General features: G+C 50.7%; 9 protein-coding genes across 9 annotated transcripts; 5 read left to right on the top strand and 4 right to left on the bottom strand.

Annotated features, from left to right (window-relative positions):
• Positions 1–1,651: 1,651 nt before the first annotated feature.
• Positions 1,652–2,825, top strand: F5J12DRAFT_720951 (putative methyltransferase-domain-containing protein; the record flags this gene model as incomplete). The annotated part of the gene is made up of 5 exons (XM_051741272.1): positions 1,652–1,785; positions 1,855–2,219; positions 2,259–2,302; positions 2,355–2,603; positions 2,658–2,825. The coding sequence occupies 5 exons, from the start codon at positions 1,652–1,654 to the stop codon at positions 2,823–2,825; spliced, it is 960 nt and encodes a 319-aa protein (XP_051599974.1).
• Positions 2,826–3,049: 224 nt separating this feature from the next.
• On the bottom strand, positions 3,050–4,789 carry F5J12DRAFT_939275 (uncharacterized protein; the record flags this gene model as incomplete). Its single annotated transcript, XM_051749661.1, has 7 exons — positions 3,050–3,346; positions 3,414–3,743; positions 3,794–3,811; positions 3,862–3,947; positions 4,001–4,104; positions 4,153–4,448; positions 4,520–4,789. The coding sequence occupies 7 exons, from the start codon at positions 4,787–4,789 to the stop codon at positions 3,050–3,052; spliced, it is 1,401 nt and encodes a 466-aa protein (XP_051599975.1).
• Positions 4,790–5,137: 348 nt separating this feature from the next.
• Positions 5,138–7,107, top strand: F5J12DRAFT_831836 (uncharacterized protein). The gene is made up of 7 exons (XM_051745755.1): positions 5,138–5,174; positions 5,223–5,933; positions 6,045–6,143; positions 6,192–6,294; positions 6,348–6,644; positions 6,698–6,752; positions 6,808–7,107. The coding sequence occupies exons 1-7, from the start codon at positions 5,161–5,163 to the stop codon at positions 7,011–7,013; spliced, it is 1,485 nt and encodes a 494-aa protein (XP_051599976.1). The 5' UTR covers positions 5,138–5,160; the 3' UTR covers positions 7,014–7,107.
• Positions 6,982–8,953, top strand: F5J12DRAFT_831844 (uncharacterized protein). Its single transcript, XM_051745756.1, has 5 exons — positions 6,982–7,046; positions 7,108–7,327; positions 7,419–7,586; positions 7,691–7,970; positions 8,036–8,953. The coding sequence occupies exons 2-5, from the start codon at positions 7,268–7,270 to the stop codon at positions 8,521–8,523; spliced, it is 996 nt and encodes a 331-aa protein (XP_051599977.1). The 5' UTR covers positions 6,982–7,046; positions 7,108–7,267; the 3' UTR covers positions 8,524–8,953.
• A 1,433-nt stretch (positions 8,954–10,386) lies between these two features.
• F5J12DRAFT_831849 (uncharacterized protein) lies at positions 10,387–11,587 on the top strand. Its single transcript, XM_051745757.1, has 3 exons — positions 10,387–10,711; positions 10,760–10,908; positions 10,957–11,587. The coding sequence occupies exons 1-3, from the start codon at positions 10,441–10,443 to the stop codon at positions 11,161–11,163; spliced, it is 627 nt and encodes a 208-aa protein (XP_051599978.1). The 5' UTR covers positions 10,387–10,440; the 3' UTR covers positions 11,164–11,587.
• Positions 11,588–13,795, bottom strand: F5J12DRAFT_927480 (uncharacterized protein). The gene is made up of 2 exons (XM_051749409.1): positions 13,468–13,795; positions 11,588–13,399 (listed from the first exon to the last, which is right to left on the bottom strand). The coding sequence occupies exons 1-2, from the start codon at positions 13,558–13,560 to the stop codon at positions 11,720–11,722; spliced, it is 1,773 nt and encodes a 590-aa protein (XP_051599979.1). The 5' UTR covers positions 13,561–13,795; the 3' UTR covers positions 11,588–11,719.
• On the bottom strand, positions 13,796–14,871 carry F5J12DRAFT_831854 (Ctf8-domain-containing protein). Its single transcript, XM_051745758.1, has 2 exons — positions 14,500–14,871; positions 13,796–14,431 (listed from the first exon to the last, which is right to left on the bottom strand). Exons 1-2 carry the CDS (start codon positions 14,680–14,682, stop codon positions 14,168–14,170), a joined length of 447 nt encoding a protein of 148 aa, XP_051599980.1. The 5' UTR covers positions 14,683–14,871; the 3' UTR covers positions 13,796–14,167.
• Positions 14,872–16,707, bottom strand: F5J12DRAFT_768839 (alpha/beta-hydrolase). The gene is made up of 7 exons (XM_051742221.1): positions 16,254–16,707; positions 15,889–16,188; positions 15,775–15,841; positions 15,616–15,722; positions 15,448–15,560; positions 15,218–15,392; positions 14,872–15,149 (listed from the first exon to the last, which is right to left on the bottom strand). Exons 1-7 carry the CDS (start codon positions 16,686–16,688, stop codon positions 15,108–15,110), a joined length of 1,239 nt encoding a protein of 412 aa, XP_051599981.1. The 5' UTR covers positions 16,689–16,707; the 3' UTR covers positions 14,872–15,107.
• A 1,988-nt stretch (positions 16,708–18,695) lies between these two features.
• On the top strand, positions 18,696–20,411 carry F5J12DRAFT_101327 (uncharacterized protein). The gene is made up of 3 exons (XM_051737960.1): positions 18,696–19,204; positions 19,268–19,674; positions 19,728–20,411. Exons 1-3 carry the CDS (start codon positions 19,003–19,005, stop codon positions 20,310–20,312), a joined length of 1,194 nt encoding a protein of 397 aa, XP_051599982.1. The 5' UTR covers positions 18,696–19,002; the 3' UTR covers positions 20,313–20,411.
• Positions 20,412–22,625: the final 2,214 nt, after the last annotated feature.

Here is a 22,625-nt window from a genome sequence, read left to right on the forward strand (position 1 = left end):
AACAAGGGTGCAAAAACACTGCTTTATGATTCCAAAGTTATGCTCAATGTCATTTCAAAGCATGGCATGGTGAAGGTTGAAGAGTTCTTTGCTATCCTTTGGCCTATATGGAGTGAATGAGAATCAAATGTACATAAGGATATAATAGTACTTACTGTAAGTTAGGTTGACCCCACTTGGCCAAAGTGATAACATTGGCCATGGTATGGTACAAGTAATTGTGGAGTCAATGGATATCCTGCATCAGCAAGATAATAGTGCCCATCAGGAATTGTGAAGTCCTGCAAGCATGCATTGTGGTAGACAGTAGCATCAGTGGCTGATCCTTCCCAGCCTCCAAGAACATATGTAATAATACCATCGAAACAAGCATGCAACAAGACAATTTTGAGATAAGAAACCTTTGTGATTGTGCATCAGATCCCATTCACTTTTTGATGGCACACATGCAATATGTGTGCCATCAAGAGCACCTATGGTGTCCTTGAAGTAAGGATAGAATTTAGTACTGTGGCAGCAATACAACTGGGGATCAGTGAATTGGCTCTGAGAAGGCAGACATATGTGGTATAAATTGGACCCTTGCTGAATGCATGGAGCATTCATTTGAAATACCTGGGTAAAATATATGATTAGCAGAAATTCCATGTGTTCAGGTGACTGTACACTCACCATGATATAGTGTCCATCAAATGTTGGAATCACTCACTGAATATGCTGGGCTGATAAGCCTGTAACCATTGCATACAGGAAAATTGCCAGTTGCTCTTCTAGTGTGACATGTTCTTGAATCTTGAAGCTGCCCTTCTCAAATGATAGATATGAGCCTGAGGAAGATATGTTTGTGAATGCCAAGTTTGCTTCTGATCTGCATGGGGTGCCCATTAAGTAGTTCATCTACCCATCCCTGTCCCAAAAGAGAGATGTGTGGTAAGGTTCTGGGGTAGCACTTCGAAGGGTTGCAATTGCAGCCTGGTATATACTGAGTACAGCAGGCAACTGTTGCATAGTTCTGAACCTGCTGCATGACTAGCACCCTCTGAATGAGATTAGGACCTGGAATCTTTCATCATCCTCCTCCTCTTCCTCCTCCATGGTAATGAGGCAATTCTTGAATCATAGTGATAGGTCAACAGCATAGTGTATGAGTGGTTGATTGCCATGTGCCCACAGCCAGATATCAACTTGGAAGTCCACTGAACTCTGCACAGACTTGGTTTGTATATGTTTTGCATAAGGAAGAAGAAATTTTGCTACCATGTTCAGGCCCTAAGACCCACTTCTAGTCAGGTCCCCAAAGACCAATCACAACAAATTTTGCTGTTGTGTAGCTATTTCAAATTGTGCATTATCCTATCACATGATAGTAGCATGGGATCAACAACATAGCACAAGTAGTAGAGTATGGGCAATGTAGCTTGCTACCCCCTAGACCACTAATTCAATAAATGCCAACTATTCTTTGTGTATTTTATTTACTGTATTCCCTCACTCCAAAATGAGAGGAGGTTTATGAACTGGACCGATTGCCACTAGAGTTTTGTTGAGGAGTTCTGGCCTGTTTGGACATGTTGGTTGACTCTTGAACTAACAGCCAATGAAGGTGGCACCTTTGGATCCTAACAAAGACAAACAAACACCTATCGTCACCATGTCCTACCATCCCAACTTTCCTCCGAGCCTGTCCATATCACCTAATACAACAGCTGATCGTGTCGACGATGAGTTTGGGATTTCAGCTCAGCGTGACGCGATTGAGACATTCGGCATTGCAGGCAGGGTCTGGTGATTACCCTCCGCTCTCTTATCCGACATCTGAGGACACCCGTGTGTTGAAGATCGGTGTCCGCGCAGGGAAGCTGCACTGGCGATGTGCTCCTACATAGATTCCATGAATGTCGATGCACACGATTTGGAATTCGATCCGCCTTTCTTTGACGATGGGAGTCAAGATTATGGTTGTCCAACACTGATCGAGCTCGGGTCGGGAACGGGTATCGTCGCCGCACGGATTGCACGCGCATTCCTGAGCGATGGAGTCGTCATCGCCACGGATCTTCCGGATGTGTGTCCTCTACTAGAACGGAACCTCCACGCTCACACTGGCTCTCTGCTCACCCCGGACTTGAGCAAGTCGGGATGCGGGAACATGTTTGTACGACCCCTTTCTTGGGGAAATTTAGATCATGCTATGCTCATCGAACGAGAGTTTGGCTTTCGTGGAAATACAAGTTCCACTGATGATGCGCCTTGGAAAGCTCGGTCTTGTAATCGACTTACCCATGTTATTTGCAGTGATCTCGTACGTTTACCTTTCCTTCTCTTTATTGCTTACCCCATAACATCCCAGTCAGGTATACTTCCCAGAATTGTTTGCACCTCTCCTACGCACTCTTATTCATCTCACTTCGTCCCCATACTCGGATGCCGTGAACAGAACTTACGCTAGAATTGTCGTCTCGTACAAAGTTCGGAGTTTACAGAAGGAAACTCCATTCTGGGCTGCGTTCGGGCTGTGGTTCGCGTTCCACCCGGTTCTTTTCCGTCATCGACGTCCCCTCCGACTCTCAGTTGTAGCGGATGATCATGTGTTGGGCGAGGACGTGGCGTCGGAATCATGGATGCCATTTGGCGACATCGATCCCAACACCCCTGAGCAGACATTTGTCTTCGTCGCGCACCGTCGCCCTGAGTCAATGTCATGGGAGATTCCGCAGAGTGATCAGGACCTCATAGATGGAGTGGGAGCCAGGGGCACGTCGCTCAGGAAGGCAGATGATACGTTTGAGACATTGTTATTCATGGCGATGGAGCATGTAGAATGACGGCCACGACAATTTCTACTATACTTGGCTGTCCGTTTCAATAGGGCTTCTTTGGAATCAATAGAAGTACCATTACGCATATGCCACACACAGGGATGGGTGCAATAACCCTGAAAAACTGCATGGGAATGAAACGAGGGGGTACATCCAAAATAAAGTTTTGCTTTTAACCTGTCTGCGACACTTCTCCTTTCCAGGCACACTTACCTCCTGATACTGTCTAGCTATCTGTCTCCCCCATGGTGATAAAACCACCGGTTACCGTTCTCCAATAACCCCACAGAATTGTTGCAATCTACGCCTTTTCCTTGTACATACTCTGGAGGCACGCGTGAACGAAGAGTAGTACTTCGCGCAGGGAAGTTGACTATTGTCACTGGGTGTTTCAGGAGGGGCGTCATTGAGATAGCGTTCAACGGGAATTTGAACTTGGATGACCAGCGAGATGACGACGTAGTAGTAGTACCAGATACGGTAGGGACGAATCCAGGTGCTTCGAAAGGGCGAAGCTCCATGCGGTACTGTGGGTTCATGGTTTGTAAACGTGCATATCAGAACATGAGATAAACAGCGGACGACTACACTCACCCGTGTCGTGAACTTAGGAAACAAACAGCTCGGCTTCGATGACCTCTTCACCTCCACCTCGCCTTGCAAAACCCTTTTCCCCACCGCACCCCCTCTCGACGATCCATCCGCTGCTGGCCAAAACACCCCTTTTGACACAGTCTCGAGGAAAAAGTTGTCCGTCCTTCGCTCAGAATCGTCCAGTTCCACCGTCGCATCCGATCCCGTAGCGAGCGACCTGACAAGGGAAAGTCTGATCGTCGATGGAGAGGAGAGTGCATTAAGTGCTTGTGCGTCTGTACCTGTCAAGGTTAACCAGACAGGTGCAGAAGTTCCACGAGCGTACGTCAACTGCGCGGATGGTTAGTGAAGAGCGGCGGGAGCCTGACTCCGAGACAAACTGGGTTGGCGAGAGCTAACTGTGGAGGCGTCGTAAGGATATCCGGCAACCGGGTGGGGTAGAACGTACGGTGCACGTTACTTCGACTTGCCGTGAATCGAATAGGGTTCCACGAATGTTGACGGCAGGTAAAACATGCCATCCTGCGGGGTCATCTAAAGGTCTGCTGTGAACGACGGCGGTCAGGTAAGTAATGCGTGTCGCATACCCTCGGGTCCAAGAAGGGGTAGGTTCTCTTTAATAGCCTTCTGGAACAATGGCGACGGCGGTTGGGCTCTTACCACAGGTACGTAGGCAAACGATGTTACGAGGCTACATAGCTTTGAACACGGTGCGTACACCATCAGCAAATAGACCTACGTCTTGTTGACGTTCAAACCCTTGCGTTTGATCGTGACGGTGAGTTTATAGTCGAGATATCCGGCGCTGGCTCTTTCTGAGAATGTGGCGGGGAGAGGAAAGGTTTTCTTGACCTTTCCATCTAGTACCTCTACCTCGGAGGGGAGGGATATCAGGAACGGCCACGAATAAGTTCCTTTTTCGAATTTAGAAACTTTGGATCCGTCTGGGAGAAGGACTGAAGGATTCCATAGTTCGTTCTCAATTTTAAGAAACTCGTCCTCTTCCTGCCCGACGAAGGTTGTCCCAGCCGTGACCTAACACAACAATTGAACAATCCAGGTCCTGGTACATGATCAACACTGCGCATTAGATGACTTCCACCTACCTTGATAGTGATAGCCTTGATTGGCTCGGACTTGAGAACGTCCAAATCGACATACCCGACGATCTTGTCACCCTGATAAAAACGCGGCAGAGACGTTGGATTCGGTGACCGATTGAGGACGTGTAATGTCAACCACTTGTGGGCCTTGCTATCCTCTAATGATATAGAAAAAGTCGAGCCAGAACGGCTGTTACCGCTGCTAGCGTTGCTGCTTGACGCCCGTGCTTGTGCTGCCCGTGAGTAGCGAGAGTATCCAGGAAGGTCCTCCATATTTCTAAGGTCAAGCTTGGTAGGTCGGCACCCACCAACCAACAAGACGGCGATGGTAACTCTCCGCGAGGGTACGCACGGGAGTGCAGAACAGAGGGTACACACTTACATTTCAACACGCCGTACCGGACGTGTTAGTCGAGATGACCATGTGGTCGCAAATGCAACCGAGCAGCCTTGGGAATGCAATCCGGGCTAGTATGGACGATGCATCGTGGACACGTGGGCAGCCATACAGCTACAACTGACCACCGAATGTCTTCTTCAAGCACACACACGACTCCACTAGTGATCGATGATCGGCAAGTGGGTAAGATATAACTCCGGCGACGAGAGCGGCACGTGACCTTCTCCCCTTGCCTTCCTCCAAAATGTCCTTTGGCGGGTAAGTCATCGTCTCACTGGTCCGTACACGATGCTGATCTGCCCACAGCTCGGCCTTTGGGGCCAGCACGACAGCGGCGCCCGGAAGCACGACGATCTTTGGCCAATCGACCGCGTCAAAGCCAGCTGGATCGTTGTTTGGTTCAACTCAACCGACCACTTCGACGTTCACTGGGTTCGGCCAACCGCAACAGCAGCAGCAGACTCAGCAGCCAGCACAGGGAATCTCGCTATTTGGTGGTGGTCAGCAGCAGCAACAACCTACGACGTCAATGTTTGGTCAACCAGCCAACACTCAGGCAGCACCTGGAACATCACTGTTTGGTGGAACGACCCAGTCTCAGACGACACCTGGGACGTCTTTGTTTGGTGGTACGGCCCAGCAACCTCAACCTCAAGGTACTGGGACTTCATTGTTCGGTGGAATGACTCCCCAACCCCAAAGTACGGTCGGGACGTCGCTGTTTGGAGGTGCACAACAACAGCAGCAGCAACAACAACAACAGCCTCAGGGAACAACTGGGACGTCTTCGTTCGGCACAACGCAGCAACAGCAATCTCAGCCCACGGCAGGAACGTCGCTGTTTGGTAGCACAGCCCAGCCCAGCGCACCCACCCAACCAACAACTGGATTGTTCGGTGGCCAACAACCCGCCCAACAAGGTTTATTTAGCAGCACTCTCCAGCCACAGCCGACGCTACCAGCTCTTGGCACTGGTTCTACGACAACGGGCCCGTCGCTTTTCGGAGTCCAACAGTCGTGAGTTTCAATTCTGCTTTGTTGCATGTTCAGTCACTGATAGCGTGCAGGATGAGGTTAGGGTTATGTGTTCTCTCAGATGTGATAGATGGCATTAATACACGCTTCCAGTATTTCTCCAGTGCAACCCACTGGACAAGTACTCTTCTCGAGATCTACGAAGTTCAATGATCTTCCTGAGGATATAAAGAAAAAATTCGAAGCCCTCGAGTAAGTGCAGTTTTCAGAACGTTCCCGGAAAAATCTCATTCTAGATAGTGCACATATCCATGGTCGCATCCAGATCAGCAACGATCTCAAGCAACGCAAGCTTGGTCAGGAACCCACCAAAGGTCAAGAACTCATTCGCGAAGTGCACAAGGTTGAGTCGATCTTGTTCGCACTTCGTATAACAATCAAACAAAGTCGTTACAGGAACTGCTGAGTGTCACGTCCATGATACAAGCAGATGCCCAGTTCATCCGAGATCTCAAAGCTAAGACAGAACAAGCTGTTCAAGATACTGTTGCTGCAATTCCGCATCATAGATGGCTTCAAGAGCCCACAGCAACACACCGTCTACTTGAAAAACTATGCCTCGTTCCCGTTGGAGTGAGAATTTCCACTAGAGCTGATTCCAGTCGTGCTGATTGGATCCCGACCCCCAGGTTCTTCACTCGTATGAGCAAAGAGATGCAGGAACGCCTGCAGTGGTGTAAGAATACGATCGAGGTATTTTCCTATCTCCCATCCAAGCCCACCAGCAATAACCACGTCTCCTTAAGCAAATCGAACGAAAACTGTCCTCAACAGTAACTCAACAGCAAAATACCCCCCAAGGTTCGTATGTCTGTCCGTTCCTCTTAGGACTGACGAGTGAATCACTCTTTCACAGCCATCGCATCTGCACTGCAAACCCAGCATGCCGTATTTGTGTCTCTTGCAGCCAAGACGGCCACGGTGGACGCTGAACTACAAAAGCTGAAGGCGCTGTACACACAGCTATGGCGTGCGAGAACGGGGAGCGTGAGGGATCCTTTCAACGATCTCGATCGAGGGAACGGGAGTGATTTCGGGATGGAGTCACTACAGGTAAAATGAACTGCTTATCTGTGGCCGTACAAGTTCTTCGGTCTGATGATGATTTAGTTACGAGATTTTGGTAAATGACTGCTCTATATATGTACATACACACCTCGAATTATTAGTGCCCCTGATGGCAGTGAGTTTTGACACGTTCGAGGCACAGCTTGTGCATCCAGGCGCGCCTTGAACCGGTGAATGATTGACTTTGTTCGTGTGCTGTAGGATTCGTATTAGTACTATACTGCAGGTTTAGAGGGTGATCGTCGACTATGGCATTCCAGCAGGACGTCGTCAGCGGTGAGCAGTACCGCTATGCACTTACCAACTTCGTGAGTACTATCCCATCCTACTACTATAGCATCGCAGCATCGTTGGACGAAATCGCGGCTCATATACAGGATGAACTAACACCCTTGACAGCGTATAGCGCATGAAAAGGTCGAGGAACAACGACGCCAGCTCGAGGAGCAGGAACGACAGATCGGATTGCTCCGTGCGCGGATCGCGTTGTTGGAGGGTACTGCGAAGGGGCCGCAGGATATGGCTACGAAGCAGGGAGGAACATCGGTGGATGACTTTTCGATCAAGGTGCGTGGTTCTTGAAGGCGTACGCACGACGCCACCACTCACTGTGGGACCTTTGTTATACTATGCATCTGGCGTAATGCCGATCACGGTCTTTCGACACTCAGAACGCTGCCTCTCAGCTGGAAAGACTGATTAACAGGTGGGCAGCGGAGGTCGTGCGATCCCCGCCTGCTAGCCTGGACACTATCTATGCTGCCGCCATCTCAGATATCACTGGCAACAACGAACCGCTGCCTCCTGGTGCGAGCGCCGTGCAGGTACAGAACATCTTGCGACATGTCATGTCCGAAATGATCAGTGCCGAGGTCATTAACTGTCTGATCGTGACGAATTCGGGCGAGGCAAATGTGCAATTGACGCGTATACATGAACACTTGTTTTCTCGTGAGTGTGTTTGTGTTCAAGACAGTCGCACCATGCGATCTCGCTTTAACTCACTATTGAAACAGGGAATCCAATGGTCGCAGCCGTCTGGCGTCGTCAGACCTTTTCAGCGGCAGTCGATTCCTGTGATACAAGCATGGCACACAGCATCTTCGACGATCAAATGCCATCTCTGGTCAGGACACTCGGTGCATCCATGAAGGGCGCTCTCAGCATCTTCGATGCCGCGTACAACTTTTCGCGAATGCTACATGGCGCCAATGCCAGCGGATCGTCTGCAGATGCGTTCTACCGATCGTTCGTGCCCGAAGTCGGGAGTGCGCTGTTGCCACGCCAGATAGAGCTCATACGACGGTGCTTGAAGAGTGAGCAGGGAGAAGTTGATCGAGTGGGGGCGACTATTTTTCCCGGACTGGTCAAGGTGGGAAAGGCGGCCCCAGCAAGCGGTGAACAGAACCAAGACAGCATGCAAACTATTGTCAGGCGTGCACAGGTTATTTGCGAATGTGCACTATTGGCCAGTGTCGTCGGCGTCGCACCGCTCCAGCATTAGTAGGATGAATGAGGCCTTGAAGCGGGTAGAAGTGGACGGGCTTCCATTCACGTGGAATGTTACTTGCATCTCTGATCGATCAGGCAAGATTTAGAGCGGGTTCCCGCTTCCATTGCTTGGCTGTCGCGGAGATTCGATGCTTCTGTACCCTTGCCAAGATGTCAAAGACTGTACATACCCTTAATCCACAACATATTTACCTGATGTATTCATCCAGTGTCACATCTTGCTACAGTGGCAGATATTTGTTGAGCCGCGCTTTATGTGTAACCACACTTGAAGTTCCTGATAAACGGGGCGGAGGGTTTAGTACCAGTAGAGGATGATGAGTGAACGCCTGCGCGAACCCGCGCCCCGATAAAAGCATTAGTTTGTGGATTCAAGTCGGCTATGTCTGCCAGGTCTGTGCGTGATCTTGGTCATACGTGTGGCTCGGACTATTTTAAGACTGTTATTCGAAGCCAAACTCCAGACTTTAACGGCCGATCCATAGAAACCTTCAGAAGACTTGAGAAACCTTGCATCTTGCCGTCTGCGTCGTTGCACGATTTGATAATGCATAACACGTGGACGACGAGCCGACTCTACGCAGTATTTCGCGTCGCAACCAATCACGGGCAGCGCGCTTGATCTGTAATCAACATGCCTGCCAGCTACCTACAGGCGAAGGTCTGACGAAGGTATCAACCCACGGGACTCCGTTTGGGGTTATCAAGCTCAAGGATATTGATGCGCCACCCACGAATTTGGATGTCTGAAAAGTAGTAGGGACACTCACGAACGAATTAACTCTAATCAAGATCAGGGGACAGATAACCAAGCTATGAAAGCTTTGATAAGAGTGTCGTACGCCATTCCAAGTTTGCCTTCGAGAAGACGACAGATAACGCGAACGAAAGTAGTGGCGTCGCCACGGAAGATATCTCGCTATCAAGACCGTATCACGGGACGACTCCGTGATCCAGACTTGATCGTGTGACTCTTCCTACGTGGAAGTCGCCGGGGTGCAGCCCAAAAGTACATCACTGGCTTGGTAACCGTAGTCGAGGAATGCGCCTGTCAGGGTGCTGCACGCTATCTTGTGGAGTGGTCGTCGTGATTCCGGAAGGCAAATGTGATGATACGGAGACGTGGCAACGATGCGTGCGTCGATTGTGGCTTGGAGTCATCTGCTCTTGTCATTCAATTGTTGGGGTACGCAAAATGGAAATTGTCATCTACGAACCTTGCACCTGCGCGATGCGGTGTACCTATCTCTGATGAAATGATGAGTTGTACGGGTGGTATCCGTGCCGATGCCATTCCGTTATCTCATGAGTCATGGCAGCAAAAGTTGATAGCTTGAGCTGAAACCTAGAATAAGCGCAGACACGGCAAGCAGCGAGTCTCATACATACCCATCAACTACCGGACATCGAAAGTCATAAACTTCGAGTTTGGGTGCATAACTTGACGGTGACAGCACTGCCGTGGACAGTTATGTCTCAACTTGATGTCTCACGCGCGCACGGCCGGAGCTTATATACGGTGGTGCTGACCACAGTGAGTTTCGTACCGAAGAATTTGCTGGTCAGAAAGGCTGTTGGAGTCTACCTGAAAGCGGCAAGCCATCACAGCGTCCGACGCAGAAGTGATGATATCTCCACTCTACTCCCAGAGATGTGTTACCTGTACTGCGGATTTGATCTGAGCTGTGCCAAGAAGCGGGATTGCAGCGACTGCAGCGCGGGCATCGTCAGCCGTCGTATACATTTGCAATCATGTCACTATTCGACGAGAGGTTCCAAACACGGCGATGACACCGTGCCACGTGCTGTGGGGAACAGTCCGGGGATTGCCAGGGGCGGGGTTATAAAGCACTCTGCATTTGACTCATCAGCGTTGCCAACTCTTTTCTTTTCTCTCTCTCTCTCTACGATGAACCCTGCAGAGGCGAACAAGGACAGCGGCGTCAGACACTCCAAGCCAATCCCAATCGTCACCCACCACCTCCGCCACCGCTCGCTCTCCGCCGCCTCCGATTCCTCTCCCTCTCCGGCATCCCCTCCCTCTGTCCAGACCCCATCCCCTGGCAGATCCCAGCCGCTCTCCCCGTCGAGCGCCCCCATTTTCCCGTTCTTGTCCCACTCTCCTGCCAAAGCATCTGCCACTTTTCCGTTCCGTGGCTTCGGACCCCCTGTCTTTGAGGGTACGCTCAATCAACCATTGCCTTCCCCACATCTCATGGCAACTCTAGACGAGGCCATGGAGAAAACGCCAGGTGCTGATCATGCCCGTCGTTCTAGCATCAGCGGGGTGTTCGCACAGAAACCTGCTGTGGCTGAGGTGGTGCAACACGAGCGAGGCGTGAATATCTTGAGGCGTCTGTCTTTTGGCAGTGCAAAGGTACGCCCTTATCAGCTCGAGTATACATTTAGATTGACAATCTCGTAGAACCCAGCCGCACCCTCTACCAGCCCTCCCCAGCCTGCACCCCCGCCTAATACCGCCGTATCTACCTCCCCTGTCATTCCCACTTCCTCGTTTGCGGGAAGGAAGCCGAAGCGGTCAGCGACGGTCACGGAGTCTGGAAGACCCCGCCGTGCACCCTCTCCTATGGGCGAACGTATTCTAAAAGGCCATTTCGACAGCTTCATCTAGAAGCATCCCCTCCTTTGATCGGTACCCACTTGTTACCTCGGACTACTCGTTCCTCCACCCGCGAACTCATAAGGCATCATACTCACCATACTCACTGAAACAATTCTGATTACCACAAGTATTCTATGATGTCATCGCCGCCTACGATCCCACTCACAATATACGGGAGCAACCCTATATCAGTGGGCGGCTAATACACTGACACGTCTGTTATTTCGTGCATTCCGCCTCCCTCCGTTTCCCATTATCATGCCACGCGCATTGTATTCTTATCTGCGGTTCCACGCCGCCCTTTTCAATCGGTGTTGTCGGGCAGCTCAATTCTCGTTGCTATCTTGTATACTAAGTGCTCGTAGGGATACATTTTTATGTGCTTTTCGTTTTCCTCCTTGGAGCAATCAAATATATTTATCGCGTCTCCTCATTCTGCGAATCTGTGAAGCCCTCTCAAAACCAGGAGATAAATCGTCTGTTATAGGACGTCTACATTCTAAGATGAACCTATTATTGTAGAACTTCCCATCGACAACTCGACGAAATCGTTCTTCGGAGCCGTTTAAGACACCCGCTTGTACTTATTGTACGTAGCAGCGGAGACACCGACATCCACCTCCCCAGCACACAACTCGCTCAGCCGCTCCTCCAGAGCCGGATCGGGGTGCGCCTTGACAGGCGACACACAGTAGCTCCTATACCACTCCCACCAGATCGTCCAATGGATCCATTTGAGCTGGAGAACCTTGCTGTCGCGCGTGCGCAGGACAGTACGGGACTTGACCATGCGCGTGAACGCCTCCTCGAACGTGAGCCCAGAGTCGTCAACCTTGTATGTGAGCGCATCAATGGATTCACAGCTGAGCGAGAGCGCCTTGAGCCATGGCGCGAGTGGAAGACCGGCTCGATCCTGCTGGGAGCCCGACGAGGGTGAGGTAGGCAAAGATGATGCATATTCGGAGTGATCATAGATCATATCTTTGATGATCTCGCCCAGGACAACGTGTGTCCGGGCCCCGTGGAGCTTGAGGAGCACGAGCGAAGGACACCGCTCCACGATCTCGCGAAGCTGCGACCCAATGATATTGATCGCGTGAAGGGTAAAATGGTTGATGCTGCACTTGGAGCGGGAAAGGAGAGCCAGGAAGGAGTCGTGACACCACGCCGTAGTCATGCTGCTGCAATCCCAGACACGTGTAAGCATCTGGAAGTCCCGCAAGTGCGGGAGTACGAGGCCGTCCATAAAATGATCGATGCATTCCTCATGGTTCGTGATCGTGACGAGTACAAGAGTGCTGAGGCAGGGCATCGTAATGCGATCCAGCGTGTCGTCCCATTTCCCTTCCGCTCGGTATTGCGATATCTCAACGTGGAGATATGACAAGTGGGGTGCGCATGAGAGGATCTGGAGGAGCTCAGTGACATCCGTGGTACGGTAGCCACCACGCAAGGTCAGATGGGTAAGCTGCGTCCACGGCAATGTTCTGTGACTGTCGGGCATGGCACCAGCAGGAACTTGGAGTTCACGCAGCCGTGGCATCAGCTCCGGTTTGAACGGCGCCCAGGGAGTGAATTGAGGTGATATTTCGAGCTCCTCTAGGTTAGGGAAGTGACAGCGCACCAGAGCATCAAAGTATTCCCAATCGGGATCGTATGCAGGAAAGTGAATGAAGATGGCTTTCCATCTATCAGAATGTTCAGCAATGACTTCGGTGAGCTGCCGGAGGAACGACACGGGAATGTCGTCTGTCAGGAAGTCATTCCACAGCCAAAGTGATATCGGGAACGGTCGCGAGCGTTCCAGCCAAGCCTGCAGGATCTCTTCTTGTTTCACAAAGGAGCCACTGGTAGGCAGTCTGAGGTAGAGTGTAGTCCACAGACGAGGGATCGCGAGAGAAAGAGCACGCCAGCTACGGCATACGCTTCCCAATAGGAGTGGCGCTCGCTTGCTGGGTTCCGCGTGGGGCCCACGAGCGCCAATATCTCCACAAAACTCAAATATTCTCGCCATGATCTCGGGCGGCATCCGTCTAATGGGTGAGAGGAGTGCACCAAGATCCTCTACGTAAGAAATGAGCTCTCGTTTTCTCCGTTGGTAGTCTGCAAGACGAGCCTGCAAGTCGTTTATGTCGTTCTCTACTGCCGCCAACTCTGCTTTCGGGTCGCGGAGTAGCGAGCGTACCTCCTCCCGTTGGTTGTCAGGTGGGGCACCGTTGGTCTGGAGTAAGCGCAATATCAACGACTAGATGATAGGCAAGCGCGATAAATCTCGGCCGATGCACAAGCAAATAGCTATGAAACGCAACATACCGGCGGCAGGTCCTTCACCTCACCATATCGCTCGAGCTTGTCCACATATAAAGGTATGCCCGTCTCTTTGAGAGTCCCAGCCTCTGCAGCCATGATGGAGATGTCAACGATGATGTGATGGGTGGTAGCAGGAAGTCGAGGTGTATGGTACTGCTGTAAGACGTGTCTGATCGCAGGCGAACTCGTGCTGCGTTTTATCGAAAAACGCACCCTGCAGCATGGCAGGGCGAGAAGGGCTTCTGTGCGGCTCGGCTGGTGAGCAATACAACGTTGAGGCAACGTTGTTTTGCACGAGCGGGACCAACGCTCTGCATCCGCATTTTTTTCAATCTGCTTGCTCGCCTCCTCCTCGCGGACCTCAAAAATATATATTACGCTCTTACGATCCTAAGTAATAATACAAAGCATGTGGATCGTCTACACAAGCCGGGTAATATCGTTGGCTTAAATGGTTTACACTGCCCGTCATGGAGCGCCACGTTGCTAGTTCCAACTGGCAAAGTGAAATATGAAGAGACGCTCTCGTGTGGTGCTCGTTCTGGGCATTCACGGCACGAGCAATGGAATATGGCCAAGCTTGGTAACTTCACTAGCGCTTTGTCGAGTGCCACGGAGGAGCCACGGGTGGGCTCAGGGTCTGCATCATGGCCGTGCCACGGCCTAGTACTGCCCGGATGCACGGGTGCACTTTTCGGAAGCTCTACGCCCTCCGTGATGATGGTGCTTTGCTGGCCGGCTTGCCGGTGGCGATGGGCATGGGCCGTTTGGAGAACACCATTTTCTTCTTCACTATGGCTATTACATCCCACTTCGTCCCCACTCCAATTTCTTCCTGACTCTCGGGGCCAGTGGATTCACCACCGACAGGGGCGGACACTTGTTTGTGTAAAACGCCCAGGGGCTTCGCCAGATTGACCACCTTTCCTTCTAGTAAGTGGTATCCGATAGTTAGGGTGGGTTTGTTCTGCGAAATAGTAGCCCGGATCGTCAGTAAGAGCTTGTACACATTGAAAGCACCCAGTCTACACACACCATATCAGTCGTATTTAATGTTCCGATTACCTGGCCATCCTTGTCTTCCTTCTCGGTACCCTCGACATCAAGGGTGCCCTGCAGCTCTATCAGAAAGAGCTCGTCGTGGCCAAGCGTGACAAGCTGGGGAGGTAGTTTTGTGGAGAATTGACTCGGACGGGAAATGGTGACTGGGATGATCATGTCTGAGATCTGAACTCCCCAATTCAGAAATGCTTCGTTCTGGGCGGGTCTACTGCAGGCTTGGACCTTGCTGTACACGTGCAGGTGAGTGTGCGTGTTTCAATAAATTGTGATGAAGACGATGGCACTGCGGCGTGGGTGACAGTCTGAAATGTATATCCGAGGGTTGAGACAAAGGTTAAGAGTACGAGTACCACTTGTTGCAGATTTCACCTCTTCTCAGTCACCATTCCTTTGCGTTCGTACGTATAAATTCAGCAATTTAGATCTATTCTATCAGTTTATCACACCTCGATCATCACATGTAGATGCATTACTTGTGAGTTATGACTGCTTCTTCACGTACTCGAATGACCTGTGCACGTCTAGCCCTCAGTGGTATACCCAGGCCTTCGACGCCACCACACTGCAAGCCTCCCCCAGCTTCAGCTAGGCGGGAAGTCGCCAAACTCCCAACTATAGCACTCCTGGGAAAATAAAATGTGGCGAGTCAGACATCAAAACGCGAACTCAAATGAAGAGGAACGCGGCTCACCACGCAGTCCACCTCTCGCTTGGGCCTAGGAACTTCTCGACCCACTTCGTCACAAGGTGCCCACGGCTTTCCCAACACGTTTTCAATCACGGTCACGATCCCATGGGTTCGAACGTCAACTGACCACGAAAGGTTGCTCACAGTATCGTACACGATGGACTCCCCGAGGTGACACCTGCAGATGGTTAGTGAGAACACACTAGCAACGAACATGGTCACTTCGAGCATACTTCGTCTCCATGGCAAACCCTGCCAGAGAACAGGAAGAAAGCACGCCATTACATGTGCCCATAGCGATGGGGTCAGCAGTATGATAAACATGTGTCACATGTTGCGTAGATGGCTGCAAGTATGATAGTTAGGACTACTGAAAGGACTAAGGGAGATAAATAGCATACTGGCGATGGAAGGTGCAGCCGCTGTGCTGCTAGCCTTTCTCCAGGAGACTCAAAAGCAACGACAGGTACACCAAAAGTTACACCCAGTAAAGATGCCAGGGCACCACCTACGGTGCAAGTCAAGTTAGGGCACTGAGCATTGCACACACCTCCACTTACCCATCGAGTGCCCTATGATCCATATGTTCGAATGCGGATACATGTACGTTAAGTTATTGTATAGATTCTACCCAAGAGTTGGCGTTGGAGTTTCGCAGCGAGGAACGCACTCACCGTTCCGATGGGATAAAACAAACTTTCTTCTACCAAGGCCCGCTCCAAACACAACTGGTCACACTTCCACCCCCCACGGTAACATCCACACACAGCTGTCCACGTCCAGTCTATACGGGCACAACAACAACTGAACAGCAGATTGTCATTGAACTTGTCCTTCTTCGCCGTTGGACCTCCGCCCCCGAACAAACTTGTTGAAGTGCCCTTTATGGAAAGCACAACCGTAGAGTTATCTGGAGTGGCAAAGACATAACCACGGAACCCGTCGGAATCAGGTTCCCAGCCGAATGGGTAGTGCTGCGCAGAAACAAAAATTGAGCGAGTTCTTGGAGCATCGAACAAAACTCCTAGCAAACACGCACAGGAATCCACCCGTTTCCCAATCTGTACCATGCAGTGTCGTTTGGAGTCACATAGGCATTATTCGTCATCTTTGCAAGCTCCAGGAGTGTTTCCCTACTCTCGACAGCCGGCCCGAGAATCTCGTCTTCGTACCACGGTAGCCTGGTGCTTTGGGCATGTCTTATGGAACGGACCCTCGCCTCGGAGAACTCCTCGAAAGACGGCGGTCGGAACGACGATATGTATCTCGACCCAAGCTCATGTATCGTCTCAGCGAATCCGACTGGACGTACGTCGGAGAATATCACGTTCCCTGCGAGCGAAATAGCGTGTTCGTGTCGGAGCTCAAATCGCAGTCGTGGAGGGGCCTTTCCAAGGCCATCGTCGTGAGGTCGTTTACCACTGAAAAGTTCCAGGAATGCAGTGAGCAAAGCCGACAATACGGTCGGTAACATCGGGTGCCATCATACCCCAGTCGCCAAGCACATGCGCACACCACACCATAATGTTCAGCTTAGTCATCAAGTTCCACAATCTATTTCCCGTTTTGGTATGTCTTCTCGTCGGTCACGTGGTATTCTACCAGCGACTTTCAACTTGAAAAGCATGAGTTTTTCCTAGTCTGACGTGTTAGCAGATGGCGTCAGAGCTATCGAGGATCACAGATTTCTTGACGAAAAATGGCGTCGATGCGGCTAGTTCAGAATCGTTGGTCTAGGATGCTCTGGATCGCATCGACAAAGAGATTGAAACAGTCACTTTGTCTTTATCCCCCTACGTTCCTGGTGCAACTCCTTGTCGCATGTCTCTCGCTTGCCTCCGGAACTACTGACTGCAATCTTTCTCGAGTACGCGCTTGAATCTGATGACACCCCCGCAGGTCTGGACCCTGGTTGGGCCACTGTCTCTCACATTTGCCGTACCTGGCGTCAGGTTTCCCTGAACTGCCCCGCCCTTTGGACTCGTCTTTTCTTTGTCTCGCGTCCATGGATGGGCGAATCACTAGCAAGGTCCAAGACTTCTCTACTGTCCGTTCGTGTCGATCTATCTGATCTTCCTTCGTTAGAGCCTGTAAAGGCTTTTAAGAAGGCGTCGAGTCATATGCACCGCATCCAACATCTCTGGATTCGTTTTTTAAGACTCCATTCCACCGAGTTCCTCCACCTGCTGACTGAAACTGCACCCACGCTACGGTCACTTCGCTTGTATTTGACCCCCTTTAGATCTCGTAGTCAGCAAATCACAATAGACAAGGATTCTTTGCTGGATCGGCTCCTTGCCTTCGTGAATTGCGCCTGGAGAGGTGTCGGGTGGATTGATCGTCAGCTGTCTTCAGCAGGCTCACGAATCTGAGTCTCTTCAACATCAGTATCATGACTATGTCAACTATGGATACTGTTATCCGCACCATGGGCCAATTGCCAGGCCTTCAACAACTATTCTTGGAGGGCTCACTTCCAAGCGTGAGTGCCCCACCCATTGACTCGCATGGCATGGCCAAAATCTCCCGAAGTTGGAGCATGTCAGCCTGGCCGACTCAGATTTCTCTATCGCAGCGTTTCTAGCTCACCTGGAATTCCCTCGATCCGCGATGGTCTACCTGCATTGTATTTGTTCAGCTGCTTCTGATGTCACCATTGTCCAGCCATTCGTTGAGGAGAGATTTGATGACAGCTCTCGTCCGTCTCAGATTCCTAGACCATCTGCGCCACTCATCTGGTCTTTAGACCTCGATTGTGAGGTGGAACAGGACACCTGGAGCGTTTTTTGCGGCATATTAGGTCCCAATATCCATCGGACGAATCATCTATATTCCATGGATGAATACCTTGATATTCGACCTTTGCTTTTCGACTCGAATCTACAGAACGAGAGTTTTGGCTCAGAGGAGGGCGCTCAGAGAGGCTCATTGCCCTCTATCGCACTCTACCCCTTACGCACTTGAGGCGGCTGACGGTGCGCGAGGGCAGACGGTCGGACTCTTCCCGTGCTCGTCTTTTAACAGAGGCATTTCGTGGTGCTCCAGAACTGCGTGTTATTGAATTGGATCCCACGCAGTCTTCAGAGATACGATATTCACGCCTGCTCTGATGTAACACTCAGGAACGCCAACTTCAGTTGGTGTGTGGCCAAGACTCCCCATGAACACTCCGGATCGTGCGTGCGGTGCCTACGCCATTTATTGGCCAGTCCGGTGCGCAGTTAGGCCTTAAGTTTCAAAGGCTGATCCTCGATGCTTGCAGCAGGATCAAAGATAATGATGCGAAGGGTTTGAGGGCAACTAGATGGAGTCGTGGTGAGCGAAAGTGGGGATACCTCCGTGAACCCTTGACATATCTGATATTGACGAATCGATCTATCAGATAGCGTAGAGGTTAGCGGTAGTGTTGTATTATACCATACCACAATAATGCAATGGGTTTGGATTGACCTGACTAGTACACGAAGGTACAAGCAGACGTGTCTTGACTAACGTATCTTCGTGCTCCAAGAGACGGTTGTCGGCATACATATTTCTCAATTTCTCACTAGGGTGTTACAGGGGCTAGTAATCTCGTATCTTCGCGGAGACTTCCCATCCCTAATGGCTGGGATTTCGAAACTGGAACAAGGATAAGACCACAAGGAGACTCATATCCGCACGTGCTGATGATTTTTGGAATTCAGCATCCGTGATCTACGATTTCCAAAAAGTGACCGTAGGTTCAGTGGCGTTCCGCTACGTATAAAAGAGAATAGATCGTGCGCACTTTCTAACATCGAACCTCCATGTCTTACAGAACGACAGTTCGGACCTTTGGCCCATCTCCTGCTAGTGACAGTTTCCTCCTGAAAGGCCTGGAAGATGCGCCTGAGACTATTTCCACCGAGGCAGCAGACCATTCTTCTAGCAGGGCAGAACTACGGAATGTCAAGCCGATTGCCTCCTACTCGTGGATCGGAGGGCCGACACCTAGCATCGCCGTTCCAGGTGAGGAAAGCTGGTTAAAAGGCTTGACGATCAAAGTTAGTAACCTAGATCATGCATTACCAGCTTCTCCACGCATTTGGAAGACGACCACTGTTACGACCGTTCCCGCCGACTCCGGTGTCCATTACGTCGATCGTAATACATCGTTTATGGGACGTCGTTCGGCTCTCATCCCCATATTTGCTGCTGTCGATTCACTGCATGACGATTTCCGGTATCGTGACTTCGATCTTGTGACGGACAGGAATAACTTGCGCAAATTGTTACGTTGCATCGATGGACAGCATGAAAAGACCTTCCGCATTGATCTCGATGTGTTAGGGAAGACGTGTCTCTTTACACGCCGCGAAGAAACCTTGGCGGAGACTCTCACAGAATTCCGTGGATACGGCCACGAGTATGAAATGGCTGCAACTAAACCACGTCGTGGCTCCGAAGACGAAATCAGTCACCATCGCATCATCAGCTACGTGAGTCACTGTGATCACCTCCATCCTACTACGTCACACAGTATACTGGTTAGGATTTCGGAGGGCTTAAAGTATTGCTTCGTTATGAAGTCGATGCCTGTGCGGAGCCGGAAAGCGAGGATGATTCTTTCCTCGCCTCCTTCTCCACACTGAGCATAGGGGCGACAGGAGGAGCGCCAACACTCTCTAATGATTCAGCCTTCTCCAGCCGTTTCGGGATGAAAGTAAAGTTGACTTCACCTCGCTCGGTCCTTCCTCAGTCAAGCGTGATCGAGATTAAGACTAGAGCAGCACGCAGGGAACTGGACTGGAAAGAAGTCTACCCCCAGTTATACCTGTCGCAAACATCTTACCTGTACTTGGCAAAGCACACACGTGGCACATTTGGTCGAGTGGAGAAGTTTCAGATCAATAGCGAAGGGATGGCTGCCCACGCTAGAGAGGCTGAAGCTTCGATGGCTAAATTGGAGGCACTTCTGAGTGCTATTCTAAAGGCCGTACGAAAATATGGCGAGGGAGTGCCTCTAAGTTTGGTGTATCGTGCAGGGGAGTTACAGCTGTATAAGCGCAAACAAGGGACTAGACGACTTTTCGGGAAGGACATTTTGAGCAAGTTTCCGCGTGTAGCTGCTAACTGACGAATTTGCTGACTGTAGGAGGAAAGAGAGATTGGCAGAGGCAATAGGTTGATGAAAGCAATTGCAAGTAGTGTTTTTTGACAGTTTTTCGGACATCCTTACAGTGTTTTCTGGCTGGAGCCGTTCCATGTCAACCGAGCTATGCTTCACACTGCGGTGCTCATCGTGTCGTATTCGAACGAGCCAGTCCTGACGTTTTCAAATGGTGTGCCGGGGTGTGGAACCTACTGCAGAAGGTAAGGCTTCAGACTGATTGATGGTACAGAATCGTCGTATATTGAGATCTTGGCATTGGTGTCAGCAAAAGCCAGTAACGCGTTTCCTAAGAAGTTACGGGAGTTACTAGGATCAATTGTGACACGCGATTGCAGAGTGGGAGAAGGAAACAGTCCATAGAACGGCGTAATCACCACAATCGGTGTACTAGACTCACGAGCCCTGTCCATCGGAACCCACTCTGAAGCTGCAGAAAAAAGTCAGATGATTTGCATTGCAAAGTAATTCCTATTTACGACGACGGGTTGAGGTAATAGTAGTGCTTGTCCATCAAGTACCATTTTCGCGGATTTCCTCTGCAACAGCGTAAACTCGACGTCTTCGAAAACCAACTCCCCACCAACTCTCATTGACCTCATACTATATAGAATATGATGATTAGGTAGATGAATTTGGCTGCGATTAAAGACAATATGCTTACCGAGACGCTTGCGGGAGGGGTTGCGAAGTGAAAATTGACTTCGTGCTCACTGCACCATTTGTCGACAGGTGGAATGGTGTGAATTTGGTAGTGGTTGCGGAGGCAGTACGTCCCGGGACAGACGTATTAAAGCAATAGCGTGGGACATGTAGCATGCAGACACTTTGATGGATGCGTTTGGTGGCGCCATCGCGGAGGATTCCGGTAGTGACTCTTGTACAAAATCACTCTCCCTCATGATCATCATCATGAAGCTTGGGAGGCGGAACAGGACGTACCAAAAATGGAACAATCTCGCCGATGATCATAGTCTGGACCGATTGAATTCGTGACGTGACTTGGGCGTGCGAGGCGAGCGCAACGCACTGAACATTGTTGAGCGATTCTGGAAGAGGGGGAAACGTATTAGCTATCGCAACCCCAATGCCTTTCTTTGCGATGAGAGGAACGATTCAGAGGAGGTGAGGGATGGATAGATTCGACTGTTTGTCTTTGCCTCTGAACTCTGGCCTTTGGTTGAGAATCGGCGTCAGACGTGCCGTGGACTTGCTACGTGCTGAATGTGCATGATTAGTATAGTATGAGTCCGAATATTGACCTACCCCACCAGTGCTAGTGACCGATATGACAGTCCATTCCGATAACATCTTGCCCAGGAGCGGAGGAACGAAGGAAACACACATTCCGCACCGTAAATCATTGCTCGTTCCCACCTCGTGTTCGCATCGAGCCGGGGGTATACGAGAAGGGCGCCGATGTCGATGGGCTTGAGCAGGCGTAGGAAGAAATGTCGAAGGTAGTCTCATTGGACGCAGCCAAATGATAAATATTGTCGGTGGGGGGTGTCAGTGCTTGCGTTGTGGCTGTTGATGGAGTCGGCGCAAGGTGTCATGTTATGCATAGGTGCATGGCTCAACTTTCGGTGATATGTAACACTGCCTGGACGACGTCGCCAAATCGCCAGACGCTCGCCAGAATCCAAATAGAGCCACTTACAGGCTCGTCCAATCCTCTGATCGAGTATGGGGAGCTGGCGAGCCTGGAAGTGGTACGCTGCTGAGATGTGGGGCAAGTCTGGTTTGATTTTTGGTCAGTTCTGGCCTATCGACATGAGGGTCGCTGTGTTTGCTCTCCCACCTGCCTTCCCTTTCACACCCTAGCGTGTTTGGTCGGTCCTGTGACCTCTTCTCGACCTCCTTCCACTCGTCTGCTCTTTAAGATCACTACTGGCCTCATACCTTGATGTTCATTGATATTCCTTGATTTTCCCATGGCTTTGGTTTGCTTCACCTTTGTAAAGCATTGTAAGGCTATGTCCACGTATACTGTTGGACTTGACAAAATTATCCGTTCAGAAGGCCACGCCGCATCATTCCATGCACTCCGCCGTTTCGATCTTCTCTTCACTGGATCACGTGACCTCTGTCTTCAGCCCCACCGTTTTATAGTCACGTGATCCTCTTTCGATGCGCACGCTGGTTCGGCACCTCGGCACGCTCGAGTCTTGCGACCCGTCGTCTTCTCCCCAAGCATTAGATCGCACTCTCCCTTCGTGATCTACGTTTAATATCCGTCTAGTCATCTTGTTTTAGTCTCTCCATCAGATCTTTTATCCC

The sequence above is a fragment of the Pisolithus orientalis genome, assembly GCF_024613125.1.
Source record: "Pisolithus orientalis strain OTSU chromosome Unknown F5J12scaffold_14, whole genome shotgun sequence".
Classification (NCBI taxonomy): domain Eukaryota; kingdom Fungi; phylum Basidiomycota; class Agaricomycetes; order Boletales; family Pisolithaceae; genus Pisolithus; species Pisolithus orientalis.